This window comes from Macaca fascicularis, chromosome 10, assembly GCF_037993035.2.
Source record: "Macaca fascicularis isolate 582-1 chromosome 10, T2T-MFA8v1.1".
NCBI classification, from domain to species: domain Eukaryota; kingdom Metazoa; phylum Chordata; class Mammalia; order Primates; family Cercopithecidae; genus Macaca; species Macaca fascicularis.
Genome location: NC_088384.1, coordinates 68,879,818 through 68,896,575, shown reverse-complemented (window position 1 = coordinate 68,896,575; position 16,758 = coordinate 68,879,818). Strand labels below are relative to the sequence as shown.

Sequence of the window (16,758 nt, the reverse complement as noted above, 5' to 3'; positions counted from 1 at the left end):
CAAACTGAAAAATAGGTCCATAGATATTATACAATGTAAAAAAAGAAAAAGGAATGAAGAAAAATCAGAGCCTAAGAGACCCATGGGAAGCTATCAAGCATGCCAACATCTACATGAGAATCCCAGAGGAAGAGGAGACAGAGAAATGAAGCAGAAAAAATATTTGAAGAGATGATTGCCAAACTGTTCCCAAATTTGATAAAAGACATGAATGTATACATCTAAGAAGCTCAACAAGCTAGAGGTGAAGCAAGATGGCAGAAAAAGCCTACATCATTCATCCCCCCTGCTGGAACACCAAATTTTAACAACTATCTGCACACAGAAAAGCACCATTACACGAACCAATAATCAGGTGAGCAATCACAATACCTGGTTTTAACATCGTATTGTGGAAAGAGGCATCAAGAAGGGCAGGAGAGATGGTCTTAAATCACTGATACTATCCTTCCCCATCCCCCAGCAGCAGCTACACAGCATGGAAAGAAAATGTGTGCACTTTGGGGAGGGAGAGCACAGTGATGGGGAGGACTTTACATTGAACTCAGTACTGCCCTGTCACAGCTGAGAATGAAGCTCAGCCAGTGCCCATATATGGAGGGAGCATTTGGACCAACCCTAGCCAGAGGGAAATTGCTCATCCTAGTGGTCTGAACTTGAATTTCTCAGCAAGCCTCACCACTGCGGGCCAAGGTGCTCTGGGATCACAGGTAAACTTGAAAGGCAGTCTAGAACACAAAGACTGAAATTCCTACGCAACTCCTAGCGCTAGGCTAGACTTAGAGGCAGTAAACTAGGGTGGCATGTGACCTAGGGAGACATCAGCTGGCATGGTTTAAGGAGGGCTTATAATATCCATTCTCCAACTCCAGGCAGTGCAGCTCATGACAACAAAAGCAACTCCTTTCTACTTAAGGAGAGGAGAGCAAGAGTAAAGAGGACGTTGTCTTGTATCTTGGATACCAGCTCAGCCACAGTAGGACAGAGCACAAGGCAGAGTCATAAGGCCCCCCTTCTAGGCCCTAACTCCCAGCTGACATTTCTAGACATGCCCTGGGCCAGAAGGGAACTTACTGCCTTGAAGGGAAGGCCCCAGTCCTGGCAGGATTCATCATCTGCTGACTAAAGGGCCCCTGGGCCCAAATAACCACCAGCAATACCCAGGGAGTATGCTGTGGGCCTTGTGCTCTGATATGTGCTAACTTCAGGGGAGACCCAGCACATTCCAAGTTGTAGTAGCTATGGTGCAAGACTCATTCTGTTTGAGAAAAGCAGAGGGAAAAGTAAAGGGGACTTCATCTTGCACCCGAGGTACCAGCTTGAACACAGTGGGGTAGAGCAACAAGCAGGCTCTTGGGGTCCCCAAGTCTAGGCCTAGAGCCTTGGACAGGATTTCTGGATCTTCCCTGGGCCAGAGAGGAGCCCACTGCCCTGAAGGGTGAATCCCAGGCCTGGCAGCATTCGCCACAAGCTAACAGAAGAGCCCTTGGGCTTCAAGTGAACATTGGCGGTGGCCTGGCAGAATCCCCTGTGGACCTGTGGACCAGTAGTGGTGGTGGCCACAGGGAGAGGCTCCTTTGCCTGTGGAAAGGGGAGGGAAAATCACGAAAGACTTTCTATCATGATTTAAGTGCCAGCTTAGCTGCAATATAATAGAACATCAAGTAAATAATTATGTTTTTTCACTCCAACCCTTGGCTCCTGACAGCATCTCTAGACATGCTCAAGGCCTGGTAGAACTTACTACCTGGAAGGGAAGGACCTTGGGCAAGGCCCAGTGCTACACTGGCTTCAGGTATGACCTAACTCAGTCCCAACAGTGGTGGCCACAGGAGTCCTTGCATTGCCATACCCCTAGTTCCAGGTGGCTCAGCACATAAAGAGAGACTTTGTATGTCTGGGAAAAAGTAAGGGAAAAGAACAAGAATCTCTTCCTGGTAGTCCAGATAATTCTTTCAGATCTTATCTAAAACCACCAAAGCAGTACCTCTACAAGTCTGCAAAAATCACCGTGTTATGTGGCTTGGGGTCCACGTCCCTTCGAATACCTGGAAAGCCTTCCCAAAAACGATAGGCACAAACAAGTCCAGACTGTGAAGACCTCAATAAATACCTAACTTTCAAGGCCCAGACACTGAAGAGCATCTATAAGCATCATCACCATCCAGGAGAACATGACCTCACCAAATGAATTAAATAAGACACCATGGACCAATCCTGGAGAAACAGAGCTACATGACATTTCAGACAGAGAATTCAAAATAGCTGTTTTGAGGAAACTTAAAGAAATTCAACATAACACAGAAAATAAATTCAGAAAAATATCAGATAAATTTAAGATAGTTTGAAATAATTAAAAAGAATCAAGTAGAAATTCTAGAGTTGAAAAATAGAACTGACATGCCGAAATATGCATCAGAGTCTCTTAACAGCCGAACTAATTAAGCAAAAGAAAGAATTAAAGTGAGCTTGAAGACAGGCTATTCAAAAATACAGTCAAAGGAGACAAAAAAGAAAACATAATAAAAAACAATAAAGCACACCTAAAAGATCTAGAAAATAGCCTCAAAAGGGCAAATCTAACAGTATTTGGCCTTAAAGAGGAGGTAGAGAAAGAAACAACAGTAGAAAGTTTCTTCAAAGGGATAGTATCAGGCCAGGAGCGGTGGCTCACACCTGTAATCCCAGCACTTTGGGAGGCCAACGTGGGGGGGGGGGTGGATCATTTGAAGTCAGGAGTTCGAGACCAGCCTGGCCAACATGGTGAAACCCCATCTCTACTATAAATATAAAAATTAGCCAGGCGTGGTGGCTCATACCTGCTAATCCTAGCTACTTGGGAGGCTGAGGCAGGAGAATCGCTTGAACCCAGGAGGTGGAGGTTGCAGTGAGCTGAGATCACACCACTTCACTCCAGCCTGGGCGACACAGTGAGACTCCATCTTAAAAATCAAACAAACAAACAAAAATACAAACGGATAGTAATAGAGAACTTCCCAAACCTAGAGAAAACTATCAACATTCAAGTATAATAAGGTTATAGAACACCAAGCAGATTTAATCCAAAGAAGACTACCCCAAGACATTTCATAATTAAACTCTAAAAGGTCAGGGATAAAGAAAGTATCCTAAAAGCAGCAAGAGAAGAGAAACAAATAACATCCAATGGAGCTCCAATACGTTCGTTCAGCAGCAGGCTTTTCAGCAGAAATCTTATAGGCCAGGAGAGAGTGGCATGACATATTTAAAATGCTGAAAAAAAAAAAAGTTTTACCCTAGAATAGTATGTCTGGCAAAAAATATCTTTTAAACATGAAGGAGAAACAAAGATCTTCCCAAACAAAAACTAAGGAATTTCATCAATACTAGACTGTCCTACAAGAAACGCTAAAGGGAGCTATCCAATCTGAAAGAAAAGGATGTTAATGAGCAAGAAGAAATTATCTGAAAGTACAAAATTCATGGGTAATAGTAAGCACACAGAGAAACAGAATAGCATAACACCGTCATCGTGGTGTGTGGACTTCTCTCGACTTAAATAGAAAGACTAAATTATGAACCAATCAAAAATAATAACTACAACAACTTTTTAAGACAGTACAATAAGACTAAAGAGAAAAAACAAAAAGTTAAAAAGCGAGAGGGATTACATCTAGAGTTTTTATTAGTTTTCATTTTGCAAGTTTGTTTATGCAATCAGTGTTACTATTATGCATTGCATGGCTCTACCAAAATATCTCACGTACCCCATAAATATATACACCTACTATGTACCCACAAAATTTTTTTTTTTTTTTGAGACGAAGTCTCGCTCTGTTGCCCAGGCTGGAGTGCAGTGGCCAGATCTCAGCTCACTGCAAGCTCTGTCTCCCGGGTTTATGCCATTCTCCTGCCTCAGCCTCCCGAGTAGCTGGGACTACAGGTGGCCACCACCTCACCAGGCTAGTTTTTTGTATTTTTTTTAGTAGAGACAAGGTTTCACCGTGTTAGCCAGGATGGTCTCGATCTCCTGACCTCGTGATCCGCCTGTCTCGGCCTCCCAAAGTGCTGGGATTACAGGCTTGAGTCATCGCGCTTGGCCACAAAAATTCTTTTAATAAAAAGTTTAAAAATTTTTTTAAAAGAAGCTCAGTAAGTTTCAAGTAGGATAAACTCAAAGAGATCCATAGCGAGACACATTATCAAACTGTTGAAAGAATATGACAAGAAGAGAATCTTGAAAGAAGTAAGAGAGAAATGATTCCTAAGGTTCAAGGGATCCCCAATATATTAACAGCAGAACTCTCATCAGAAATAATGGAGGCCAGAAGACAGTAGATTGACGTATTCAAAGTGTTCAGAGAAAACAACTGTAAAGCAAGAATCTTACAGCTAGTAGAGTTTAACGAAAACAGAATTCATTGCTAGCAAACCCACCTTATAAGAATACTTACGAAGTTCTTTAGACTGAAAGCAAATGACCCTAGAGAGTAATATGAATACACACCCACACCCACACACACACACAGCCCACCATCACCAGTAAAGGTAATGATGTAATTATAAGACATTATAAATGCATATTTATTTTCCCTTCTTCTCAACAGATTCAAAAAGAGATTATGTAAAACAATATGAATAGAATTATAATGTTTGGCCTATAGCATATAGAAATAAAATATATTGACCAATAACAACACAAAGAAGATGGGTGAGGGGTGAGGCCAGGCACAGTGGCTCGCGTCTGTAATCCCAACACTTTGGGAGGCCAAGGTGGGTGGATCACGAGGTCAGGAGATCAAGACTATCCTGGCTAACACGGTGAAACCCCGTCTCTACCAAAAACACAAAAAATTATCTGGGTGTGGTGGCGGGCACCTGTAGTCCCAGCTACTTGGGAGGCTGAGGCAGGAGAATGGAATGAACCCAAGAGGCAGAGCTTGCAGTGAGCTGAGATCATGCCACTGCACTCCAGCCTGGGTGACAGAGCCAGACTCCGTCTCAAAACAAAAAACAAAAAACAAAAAACAGCGTGAGACTCCATCTCAAAAAAAAAAAAAGAAAAGGAGGTGGGTAAGAGCAAAGCTTCATTGGGCTTAGGAAATGAATCCAAAGGAATAAATTAAGAGAACTATAAATGGGGGAAAAGAAGGCTAATATAACAAAAGCCATAAATATATAATAGTTCTTTTTTCTTTAAGCATCTTTAAAAGACATCATGTTGTAACTAATAGCAGTGTTTTGAAAGTTTATAACATATATGTAAACATAAACATAATGTTATACTAGAAAACAATGCCACAAAAGTTGGGAGGAGGGAATTGAATTATAGGGGTAGAATTTCTATATTTCATTGGAATTAAGTTAGTATAAACTTGAAGTATAGTCTGTTAAGATGTATGAGGAAAACCCTATAGTAGTCACTAAGGAAATAAAGTATGTAGTGAAAAAGTCATTAAAGAAATCAAAATGTTACACTGGAAAACATGCAATGCAAAAGAAAGCTGTGAAGGAGCAACAGAGGAACAAAAAAGGCATTTAGAAACATTTGGAAAACAAAAAGAAAATGGTAAGTCCAACTTTATCAATAATAACACTAAATGTAGATGGATGAAACAATCCAATAAAAAAAAAATAGGGATTGTCAGAATGGACAAAAAACCTGGATTCATGGTGCTGGACACAGCGGCTTATGCCTGTAATCCTAGCACTCTGGGAGGCTCAGGTGGGAGGCTTACTTGACCCCAGGAGTTTGAGACTGGCCAACACCGGCAACACAGTGAGACACCATCTCTACAAAAACATTTAAAAATTATCCAGGTGTGGTGGCTTGTGCCTGTGCTCCCAGCTACTCAGGAGATTGAGGGAGGAGGATCACTTGAGCCCAGGAGGTCAAGGCTACAGTGTGCCATGATTGTGCCACTGCATTTCAGCCTGGGCGACCAAGCGAGACCCTATCTCAAAAAAAAGAAAGAAAGAAAATGAAGGTACACCAAACTTACAGGACGCAGTGAAAGCAAAGCTCAAACAGAAATTTATAGCAGCAAATGCTCACATTCTGAAGAAAGATCTCAAAATCATTGCCCTAATCTTTGGCCTTAAACCAGGAAAAGAAGAGTAAAGTCAACTTAAAGTAAGAAGAAAGAAGGAAATCATGATTAGAGTGGAATTTAATGAAATACACAATATAAAAATAATAGAAAATCAATAAAACCAAAAGTTGGTTCTTGGAAAAGATCAATGAAATTGACAAACCTTTAGTAAGATTGACCAAAAAAAGTGACATCTCAAGTTACTAGAATTAGAAATGAAATAGGAGATGTTATCACCAACTTTATTGAAATAAAAAAGATTATAAAAGAGTATCACAAACAACTGTATGCTAATAAATTAATCAGATGAAAAAGACAAATATCTAGAAAACCACAGACTACCAAAACTGACTCAGCGAGAAATAGAAAATCTGAACAGACCTATAAAAAGTAAAGAGTAATCAGAATTGCCCACTAGACAAACATCAGATCCAGATAGCTTTACAGGTAATTTACCAAAATTTAAATAAGAGTTAATATCAATTCTTCATAACCACTTCAAAAAGAAAGAAGTGTTTCTATAAGGCTACCATTATCCTGATACCAAAATCAGACAGACAGCAGAAGGAAAGAAGAAAACTGCAGACAAATATCTCATAAATACAGACATAAAAGTCTTCAACAAAATACTAGCAAAATGTCTTAGGCCATTTGCACTGCTATAAACAAAATACTTGAGACTGGGTAATTTATAAAGAACAGGAATTTATTTCTCACAGTTCTGGAGGCTAGAAGTCTAAAATAAAGGTCCCTGCAGGTTAGGTGTCTGGGGAGGGCCTGGTCTCTCTGCTTGCAAGATAGTGCTTCATTGCTGCATCCTCCAAAGGAGGGGAATGCTGTGTCCTCACATGGAGGAAGGGCCAAAGGACAAAAAGGGGCGTTAGCTCATTCCCTCTAGCCCTTTCATAAGGCACTGATCTATTCATGAGGGCTCCATCCTCATGATCAGTTTCCAAAAGGTCCCGCCACTTAATACCACCACAATGGAGATTAAGTTTCAGAATGAAATTTGAAGCACCTAGCTGGGACCACAGGCATGCACTACCACAAATAACTGCTTAAAAAAAAAAAAATTGTAGAGACAGGGTCTCACTTTGTTGCCCAGACTGGTCTCAAACTCCTAGACTCAAGAGATCCTCCAGCCTTGGCCTCCCAAAGTGCTGGGATTGCAGGCATGAGTCACCACAACTAGCCCAAATTATAGACTTAAAAACAGTCAAAATGGTAAAGTTTATGTTACATAAATTTTACCACAATAAAAAAAAAAGGGATAATGGCAGATAGCAATAGCACTGCACACTAACAACACGCCTACCACGACAAAAGAAACCCACATGCTCCATGTGACTAAGGAGCCAGACAACAGGGCTATGAGCTAAAACATCAGAGTACTGACAGTTTAAGGAAGAGCTTACAGAAGAGCTTCTTTTTTCCCATACAAAGAAAATTCCTTGAAAAAGAGGAAAAGAAAGAAACTTACTTCTTACATATACAAATAAATTAAAACGACGAGAAAATGAAATGTTCTTTCAGAGAAAGAGTGAATTCCCTCCTGACCAGAAGAAAGGGCATCTCTCCCTTACCTCTTCCTGGGCTGATGGCTGTGAGGAGCGGTTTATGGTCACTCATTTTCTCCTGCCTCTGCTTTTGAGAGGCTATTTCCAGTTCCTTTTTTGCTAGCAGCTTGCCGGATGGGTAGAACAGGCCAACAGTCTGTGTGCCTATGTCCCTCTTAGTCCCAGCATCAGATCTGGGCAAAGGAATATTCAGGGACTGCCAGGCACATTGGGGCTATAAGTGAGGCAGAAAACATTTTTTAAATTAGAATATGATTTAATCAATCTTGCATTTACTTATAGAAAACATTTTTAATCAGAATAAAAAGTATCTCAAAAAAAACTGTACTTTGAACTAAAAGGGTTTTCCAGTCTTTGGCTCATCTTCCTTGCTCCTGTCTTTCCCAGCAACTTCCAGCCTGATCCATGATTAGCCGTGTATTACCTAAAATTCAACAAATCCAGGGGTGTTCGCTGGCCTGCTTGATGCCTGGAAGATATCTATCCTTTTCAGCTCTATAATGCAATAGAGCATAGACTTCACTACTCATCCACACTCGGCCACTGGTCACCAACATTTTCTCTAACATACTCTCCTGGGGACCTGAGAGGACTACCATGAAAGGTTGTGCACTGCACAACATCACTGCATTCAAAGTAGTACCATTCACATGGTGAACATCATATATTTGAATATTAGGATAATTTTTCTAGTAGAAAAAGCAGTATATTACAAGCAATTTCCAATAGATGGCAGTCAAGTGTCTTGAGAAAAGAACACCTTTGTTTCATTTGCACAAAGGAGTAAGAGCTAGTGGCAGTCTAGGATTTAAATCTTTCAAACTAGGTTAAGAAAGCCATGAACGGTTGGGTGCAGTGGCTCATGCCTGTAATCTCAGCACTTTGGGAGGCCGAGGTGGGTAGATCATGAGGTCAGGATTCGAGATCAGCCCAACCAACATGGGGAAACCCCATCTCTACTAAAAATACAAAAATTAGTAGGGCATGGTGGCATGCGCCTGTAATCCTAGCTACTCAGGAGACTGAGGCAGCAGAATCGCTTGAACCTGGGAGGCGGAGGTTGCAGTGAGCCAAAATTGCACCATTGCACTCCAGCCTGAGCAACAGAGCAAGACTCTGTCTCACAAAAGAAGGTCATGAACTCCCTAAAACTGCATACAAAGTGCTGAGTGCATCCTCTAATAATTATCAATCTTTAACTTCTTATAATAAAGAGATAAGAGGAAACATGAAAAGTCTTTATCCAGCTTAGAGAAATTTATAAAATAATTATAAAAATCTAACACAAAGCCAATTGTTAAAGCTTAAGTACTTCTGAAAATAACCTGGTGAGATTTTCCTCAAACTATGCCCAGCTGTTATAAATTACAAAAGCAATCTTATATACCTAAGTTTTCTAAAATATAAACAAGGGGAAGGAAAAGTTCTCAGAATGCTACATACGAAATTCAAGAGAAGTGCATTCTATCTCATGTGTTTTAAAGCCACTAAAATGGCATTATGTCCACAAATGCAATGGCATAGACCTCAGTTTACTACACATAAATATGCCCACTTAGATCTTTGATTTCTGAAGAAATCATTTGAGTGTTTAAAATCTAAATTGACTGCATTTATTTACACACGTAGTTGAAATTCCATGTGAAAGTTCTAAAAGTTTTGGGTCTCTTCCCCGGGTTGATTCACAGGGTAGAGCACACACATTCAGAGCTACAGCCTTTTCCTGGGTACCAGTTCTTACTACAGGGGAGGCCTCACCTCAGAAAAAGGGCGAGGTTCCTGAGCAGCTAGAGCCAGGCTTCTATCCAAGCTAAGCTTCACCAACGACTTCACACAAATACCACAGGAGCCACAGAATCGGGCAGACAGGTGATTGCTGGCCCCACATTTAGGGCAAACAGAGCAGCCAGCAGGAATGCCAAGCTAGAGGATAGAAAATACCTTGATGAATATTAGAGTTATAATTTCCCCATGTAAATTATTGTCATACCCATACAAATTAACATATGCCCACACTCTCTGACCCAGCCATTCTACCTTCCAGAATTTATCCTACAGATGGTCAAGTACAGAAAGAAGTGTACTTCAGGTCAACCCCTAAAGCACTGTGGTTTTAAAAGAAATCACTGAAAACAACAGGCATGTCCAGCAATAGGGATAGTCTAAATATATTACAGTACATACACACAAACAATGGATTATGAAGCCACTTAAAAGAATGAGGAGGTTACTAACAAGACATATTGCTAGGTGAAAATAATTGGATCAGTGTTCATAGCACCAGTTTACTTATACATGCCTTGAATAGCTGAAAGAACATCTCAAGAACTGGATATGAGCAATTGCTTCTGAGAGGAGAACTGTGGGACTTAGAAAGGAGATTAACCCTTCACTCTAAAACTTTCTTATTATTTGCATGTGATACTTAGATAAACGAATAAATACATTGTCTTGAGTGTTTTATTATAGAGGCAAGCAGACAGAATTCATTTTTTAAAATGCCAGCAGTCAATAAATTAGTGAAAAGGTTTAACCTCAAAGAAAAGGAAATCAAAACCATCACCAGAGATGGCTCTCAATGTAAGATAATTAATTATCCCTATCTCCAGATTCTTAGGTTATAGGTACCAGTGGCAAAATCACAAGAAGTGATTTCTGCAAGGCCATGGGAGAAGTGCCTGGCTCTCTCCAGGTGCTCAGTATACAGAATCTGTTTTAAAATACCCACCATGGCTCCACACCAGCCGCAGAAGGACGCCTCCCAGAGATTCCAACGACCACATCTGGAGCAAGAGATGGTTCCCCCTTTCTGAGTGGGCGGAGGACTAGCTTTATCCCCACTGCATATCGACTGGTGAATGAAACGGCATTTAAAGGCAGGATCAGTACTATATTCTCTAATCCCCCTCCCAATTCAAAAAAGATAAAAAGCCCCCAGACAATATGAGCCCTGGAAATACAATTTTTTTCTTTTTTTTTTTTTTTTTTTGCCCAAAGGAGTACAGCTATGATAGGTTTCACCAGTTAATAAATTAGTACACAGAGCACACATTCCTTCATGGAGATCACAGAAAGTCAATGAAACTGATGCCTTGCACATCTTAATATTTCTCAATATCAGGGATGGTTGGGGTTCACATGTTTCCTAGACAAAGGAATGAACACACAAGACAACACAAGACGAGACAAACGAAGCAGCCGCCCCGAACGGCATGCTCTGATTTATTTTATACAGTCGTTTGTGGAATGTTGCCAAGTCACAAGACACATGTTGTTTCTCTGACCTTTCCCCGACTTTCTGGTTTTTCAAGATGTTTGCACATAAACCAGTTCCCAGGGTCTGCTGTTTGCAGCTGACTCCTTTGTCCTCCCTGTTTGCAGGGAAGGAACGTCCTGCTTTGTTTGCAAGAGCAGGACTTATCGGGAACATCTCATTTGCGAGCACATAGTCCTCTACATTTCCCCTTTCTTTATTTACAAGTTTGAATTTCTTTCAAAACCATCATCACATGTTGAGCTCGCTGGGATTCGGTGTTTGCCCTTTGGCACCATCTCCAGCAGACTGTGAAAACGACAAAGGCAAGAACAACAATCAATACATTACTAGAAACAGAAGTCAGTAAAGTTTTTACAGGGCTCATAGGGTTTAAAGATGTCAAGCTTTTTGCAATACCAGTCATCAAATCTGCTCCGGTCAGCAACGGTAACTGATTGCGAAATGTTTCAGAAATGTTTTGTGTTAATTCTTGTATTTCTAAGGAAAGATTATTATGGCCAATTAAAAGTCTCTTTATCTCAGTCCAATTATGCACAGTGCTGTTAAAAGGAACAGGAGTAATACAAAATTGGGTAGTATTCCAATCACATTTTAACAAAGCTCAAGTATTCAACACTGTTAGCTGATCTCCTAACCAAGAAACCACTTGCTCCAGATTATCCACTCGTTCAGTCAAATGAGCATCTATGTCTCATTGCTGCTGCCACAACAAATGTGATTGTTCATGCCATTGTTGCATAAATTCTGCATTTTGTATACTCTGGTGTAGAGCTAATCCAGCAACAGCGGTGGTGAAAGCAATTGCTACAAGTCCCACCACTGCTGCTTCGACGACCCCAACCATTCTCCAGCTGCGGTGGACAAGATCTTGCATTACTTTGTAAATTTGAGTAACCCCAGCAGATTCACTCCAGGCATGTGTTAAGTTCACGGGTAGCCAGGTTTCTTTTCTGGCTCTTAGTATATATAAATTGGAATGAGACTCATTCCAATTATTATTCCACCAAGTAGTATTTATACAACTTAAGAATGCACAATTGTACAGTTAACTACCCCTGTATTATTATCCTATTTAATAATTCCTGTCAACAACAAGTAAGGCTTTCTTACACATGCAATAACATATCTAGAAGTATTTTGATGCAAAGATATATGGAAAGGGTCAGCAATATTAGTAAGATTTAAGGACATGTTTCCCTTGAAAGTGAACATTGGTTTACCAGCAGCTAGCAACTTCCAAATATGACTTTGTATTTGTGAGGTATTAGCCAAATGTGGCATAGGGGGTGATAGACCACCATCATGCCAAATAATAGTTTCATTGCCATCCGCAGAAATGCTGTGATTACCTTTATGCCAACGCAGGTTGACATGGCTGAATTTAGTTTGAAAATCTCCATGTACACTCCAATCTGTAACAAGGTATTTACGACTCTTCCCTTTTACTTCTAACAACAATCGTGGCCCACTACCTCTACATCTAGTCCACTCTAGTTGGGAAACACCTCCGGACACATCAGGGATAGGGCATAAAGATAATGTACTTGGCAGAGTTTCATTAAGTAATGCAGTATGATTATACTTAAAACTTTGAGCCACAATAATCATAGTAAAGGCAGATATATGACTATGGTTATAGCGAACAGCCCAAGCCTCATGAGAAGGATGCAGACAATGTGGGCTACTCCCAAGACATATGGGTAACCCTTCAACCCCAAATGGATATGAATTATTTACTGTGCCAGTGTCTAGTTCAGGATCCTGGTTTTAAAAAGGTGATGGCATCCAAGCAGTATCATTAGTAAATACTGGGACTTCTTTGTCTCCCCAGGCCACACCTTGATATAAGGGTGGAAAGGGAATATAAGCACAGTATGTAAATTCTCCAGTCGTTACCTGGCAATTCACTACAGCCAGCATAGCCAGGAATAAAGTCAGTGGGGTTTTGGGCTGCCTGGCTTGTTGAACAACCCCTTCAGGTTCCTGAGTAAGCTTTTTCAGTTGACTCCATGTCGGGGGTCCGCATGTCGAGTCCCAAAGGTGAATGTTCTCTGAGCACTCAGATTCAGCTCCTGAAATTCCTTGAGGAACTCTTCGAATCAACTCCTCTTCGCCATGGCACTGTTTCAACCGTCGAGATGGAAACCACTCGTCTCCGGCACCTGTACGGACAACAGCATAGCCTCGGCCCCACTGTAAAACTTTTCCTTTTAAATATTGCCCTTGTAATGAGGGATAATACACCCACAGATTACTGTTTTGCAGCTTTTCTAAGGGCTGTTGAAAATGTTTCACCGCTGCCGACTGCTGTAATTGGCACCAATGGTTGAGAAAATTTAAAGTAAAAAGGGCTTTCAGAATTTGATGTTTTGGGGAATCTCGCCCATTTCCCCCTGTTTGTTTTGAAGGTTGTAATTTTAAATTAGCATTGGCTCTTTCAATAATTGCTTGGCCTTGACTGTTAAATGGAATACCGGTGGAATGGTGAATATGATATAAAGAAAGGAAGGCAGCCAATTTACGAGAGCGATAAGCAGGGGCATTATCAGTTTTTAATTCAGCAGGAACTCCCCTAACCGCAAAGCAAGTAAGTAAATAAGTGATAACAGAGTCAGCCTTTTTGGAGGGTAATGGTGTAGCCCATTGGAAATGTGACCAGGTATCAACTGTATGATGAACATATTTTAGACGACCAAGAGACATAAGTGACATCCATTTGCCAAATGTGATTTTGTTGAGTGCCTCGAGGATTAGTACCTGGACTTAGAAAAGGTGCAATAATAGGAGCACAAGATGGACAGGCCCTGACAATAGCTTGGGCTTGTCGGCGTGTTATAGAAAACTGCCGTTGTAATCCTAAACTATTAGTATGATGCAATTGGTGCTCATCCTGAGCATGTTGGACACTGCCGATAAGTAAGGAATCAATTTGACTATTGCCAAAAGTCAAAGGTCCTGGCAAGGTAGAGTGAGAACGAATATGAGTGATAAAAAGGGGGGCAGTGCGAGAAGTAAGAGCCATAAATAATAAAGAAAATAATTTTTATAAAGGAGTTTTGGGAAATAATGGTAAAGAAGTTTGAGAAACATATTTAGTTACGTATACAGCGTATTGAGAATTACTAACTGTATTACAAGGGGTTTGAGGCCAGTCCTGCAGTACCATAAGAATGGCAAAAAGTTCTCCCTGTTGCACTGATTCAAATGGATAGTGAGAAATTTTAAATTATCTTGAGTCCAATATCCAGCTTTTCCGTTACTAGACGCATCAGTGAAAAAGGTGGGACCTTTAACTGGGGTGTAAGAGATGGGATTATATGGCAATAAAGGATATTGTTGTAGAAAAGGAAATAATTTATTGCTAGGGTAGTGCTGAGAAAAAGAGCCAGTATACTCAGCGCAAACCACTTGCCAACCTTCATGAGTTTCCAACAGAGACTCAATGTATTGATTAGATAATCAAGTAATAATTTTAATAGGGTCAGTACCAAGCAATTGACGAACTCGATGTCGTCCTTTGATAATTAATTCAGCCAATTTATCAATGTATGGGTGAATTTTTTTAATGGTTTTATTAGCCAAAAATAGCCACTCCAGAATGTTATTATCTTGATGTAAAATGGCCGTTGGCGAGTGAGGAGTATGAAAAAGACATAAAGAGAGTGGAAGATTGGGTGCAATATAATTAAGTTGAGCTTCACTAATTCTATTTTCTACAAACGACAACTCTTCTTCTGCTGCAGGGGATAGTTGACGGGAACTATTTAAATCTGAATCCCCTTCTAAGGTAGCAAATAAATGTTGCAATTTGTAAGTAGGTATGCCTAAGATGGGGCAAAGCCAATTTATGTCTCCTAGCAATTTTTGAAAATCATTAAGAGTCAAAAGTTGATCTCTTCGAATTTGAACTTTTTGTGGCCGAATCTGCTTTTCTGCTAAAAGGTATCCTGAATATTGAATGGGAAATTGAGTTTGTATTTTCTCAGGAGAAATTTGTAAATTATATTGAGTTAATTGCTGTTGTAAAGCATGAAAAACTTGACTTTGCAGGACTTCATCTGGAGTTGCTAATAGAATATCATCCATATAATGATATATCAATACAGTAGGAAATTGACATCTAACAGGATTTAAAGCTCTATGAACAAATTCTTGACAAAGAGTAGGACTATTAAGCATACCTTGAGGGAGAACTTTCCATTGATATCTTTGAGTAGGCTGTCTATTATTATATTCAGGAACAGTAAAGGCAAATTTTTCACAATCTTGGGGTGATAATGGAATAGTAAAAAAACAATCTTTAAGATCTATGACCATTAATTTCCAATCCTGTGGGATGAGGGCTGGATTAGGAAGACCAGGTTGTAAAGTCCCCATAGGTTGAATACAGGCATTTACAGCTCTAAGATCAGTTAATAAGCACCATTTTCCACTTTTCTTTTTAATGACAAACACAGGGGAATTCCATGCAGAAGTACTTGGTTCAATATGCCCCTCGGCCAATTGTTCCTTAACTAAATTCTTTAAAGCCTCAAGTTTTTCTTTAGATAATGGCCACTGTTCCACCCAAACAGGAGTTGTAGTTTTCCACTTCAATTGTAAAGCTTGAGGCTTGTGGACAGTGGCTAAGAGTTTAAAGGATTGTAGCCCATCTTGAACATCATATTTTTGGCAGCCAGAGAAATATGAGGAATGCTTAGAAAGGCACCAAATTGTTGTAAAAGATCACGGCCCCAAAGGTTAATGTTAATGGGAACTATACAAAATAATACTTTTCCCTGTTGTCCTTCAGGTCCTATGCAGCTCAGGGGCTCAGCACTTTGGTAGACTATAGAAGCAGTACCTAGGCCAGATAGAGTAACCGATACTTGTTTCTTTTTCCAATGAGCAGGCCATTGAGCCAAGCAAATAATTGATATATCTGCTCCTGTATTGACTAATCCCTCAAAAAGTATCCCTTTAATTTGCAATGAACATAAAGGTTTTTGATCATATACTAAAGTTTCCCAGAAAACAGTTTTCCTAGTACTACGGAAACCTCCTTGACGAGACACGTCTCTAGACAGAAAGGGAAAAAAAGGCAATAAAAGCAATTGTGCAATACATTCCCCTGCCTCTAGGTGCATAAATTGTGAAACCTGTACCATAATAAGGATTTCATCAGTAAAATCAGGATCAATGATTCCTGGAACCACCATTAACCCCTGTATAGCGCTGCTGCTTTGACCTAACAAAAGTCCTACATGTCCCTTTGGCAAAGGGCCACACACTCCAGTAGCTAACTTATATATTCCTCCATTAGGAGAAAAAGTATAAGGTTGAGTAATAGCCAAGTCAGCAGCAGCACTCTGCTTAGTGGCAGCATAAAGCTGAGAAACGGGGGTAAGGGGTGATATCCTTAAGGATGACTCGAAGTCATTCGTTGATGTTGTAAGCCATCGCTCACTGGGTATTGCGATAGGCCTGCATTGTAATTGTTGGGGCCCCAAGCCTGCGGGCCCTGGTTCCTGTTTCCTGGGAGGGGTGACAATAAATTTCCACTCTTATTAGTTTTTGAACAGCATTCATTTGTCCAATGTCGACCTTTTCCACATCGTTTGCACTCCCCAGAGGGTAACTTTTTCTCTTTTGCGGTCGGAAGGCCAGTTTTTCCTGACATTCTTTCTTAAAATGGCCAGGTTTCCCACATTGCAAACATACACCTTGTTTAGAATTACTCTTTAAGGGCTTAGAAAGTGCTCCAGCGAACAACTGAGCATTGTAAATAGCTCCTCCAACGCCTGCACAAGCCCGAATATACTCATCTAAATTAGCTCCACTGGCTTTTAAAGGT

General features: G+C 40.4%; 1 protein-coding gene across 34 annotated transcripts in view; it reads right to left on the bottom strand.

The window, feature by feature from the left end:
• The window catches only part of DZANK1 (double zinc ribbon and ankyrin repeat domains 1), a 97,362-nt gene that overhangs the window by 22,160 nt on the left and 58,444 nt on the right, over positions 1-16,758 (bottom strand). For 24 of the 34 annotated variants that reach the window (XR_012419105.1, XR_012419104.1, XM_074004710.1 and 21 more), the window contains 3 exons: positions 10,377-10,499; positions 9,407-9,571; positions 7,655-7,862 (listed from right to left, as the gene is read on the bottom strand). Coding sequence is in view for 32 of the 34 variants with exons in the window: in XM_074004710.1 (XP_073860811.1) it covers positions 7,655-7,862; positions 9,407-9,571; positions 10,377-10,499 (496 nt within the window). In the remaining 2 variants the exon portion in view is untranslated. The remainder of the gene's footprint in view (positions 1-7,654; positions 7,863-9,406; positions 9,572-10,376; positions 10,500-16,758) is intronic. The other 10 variants (XM_074004686.1, XM_074004698.1, XM_074004691.1 and 7 more) reach the window with 1 other exon arrangement.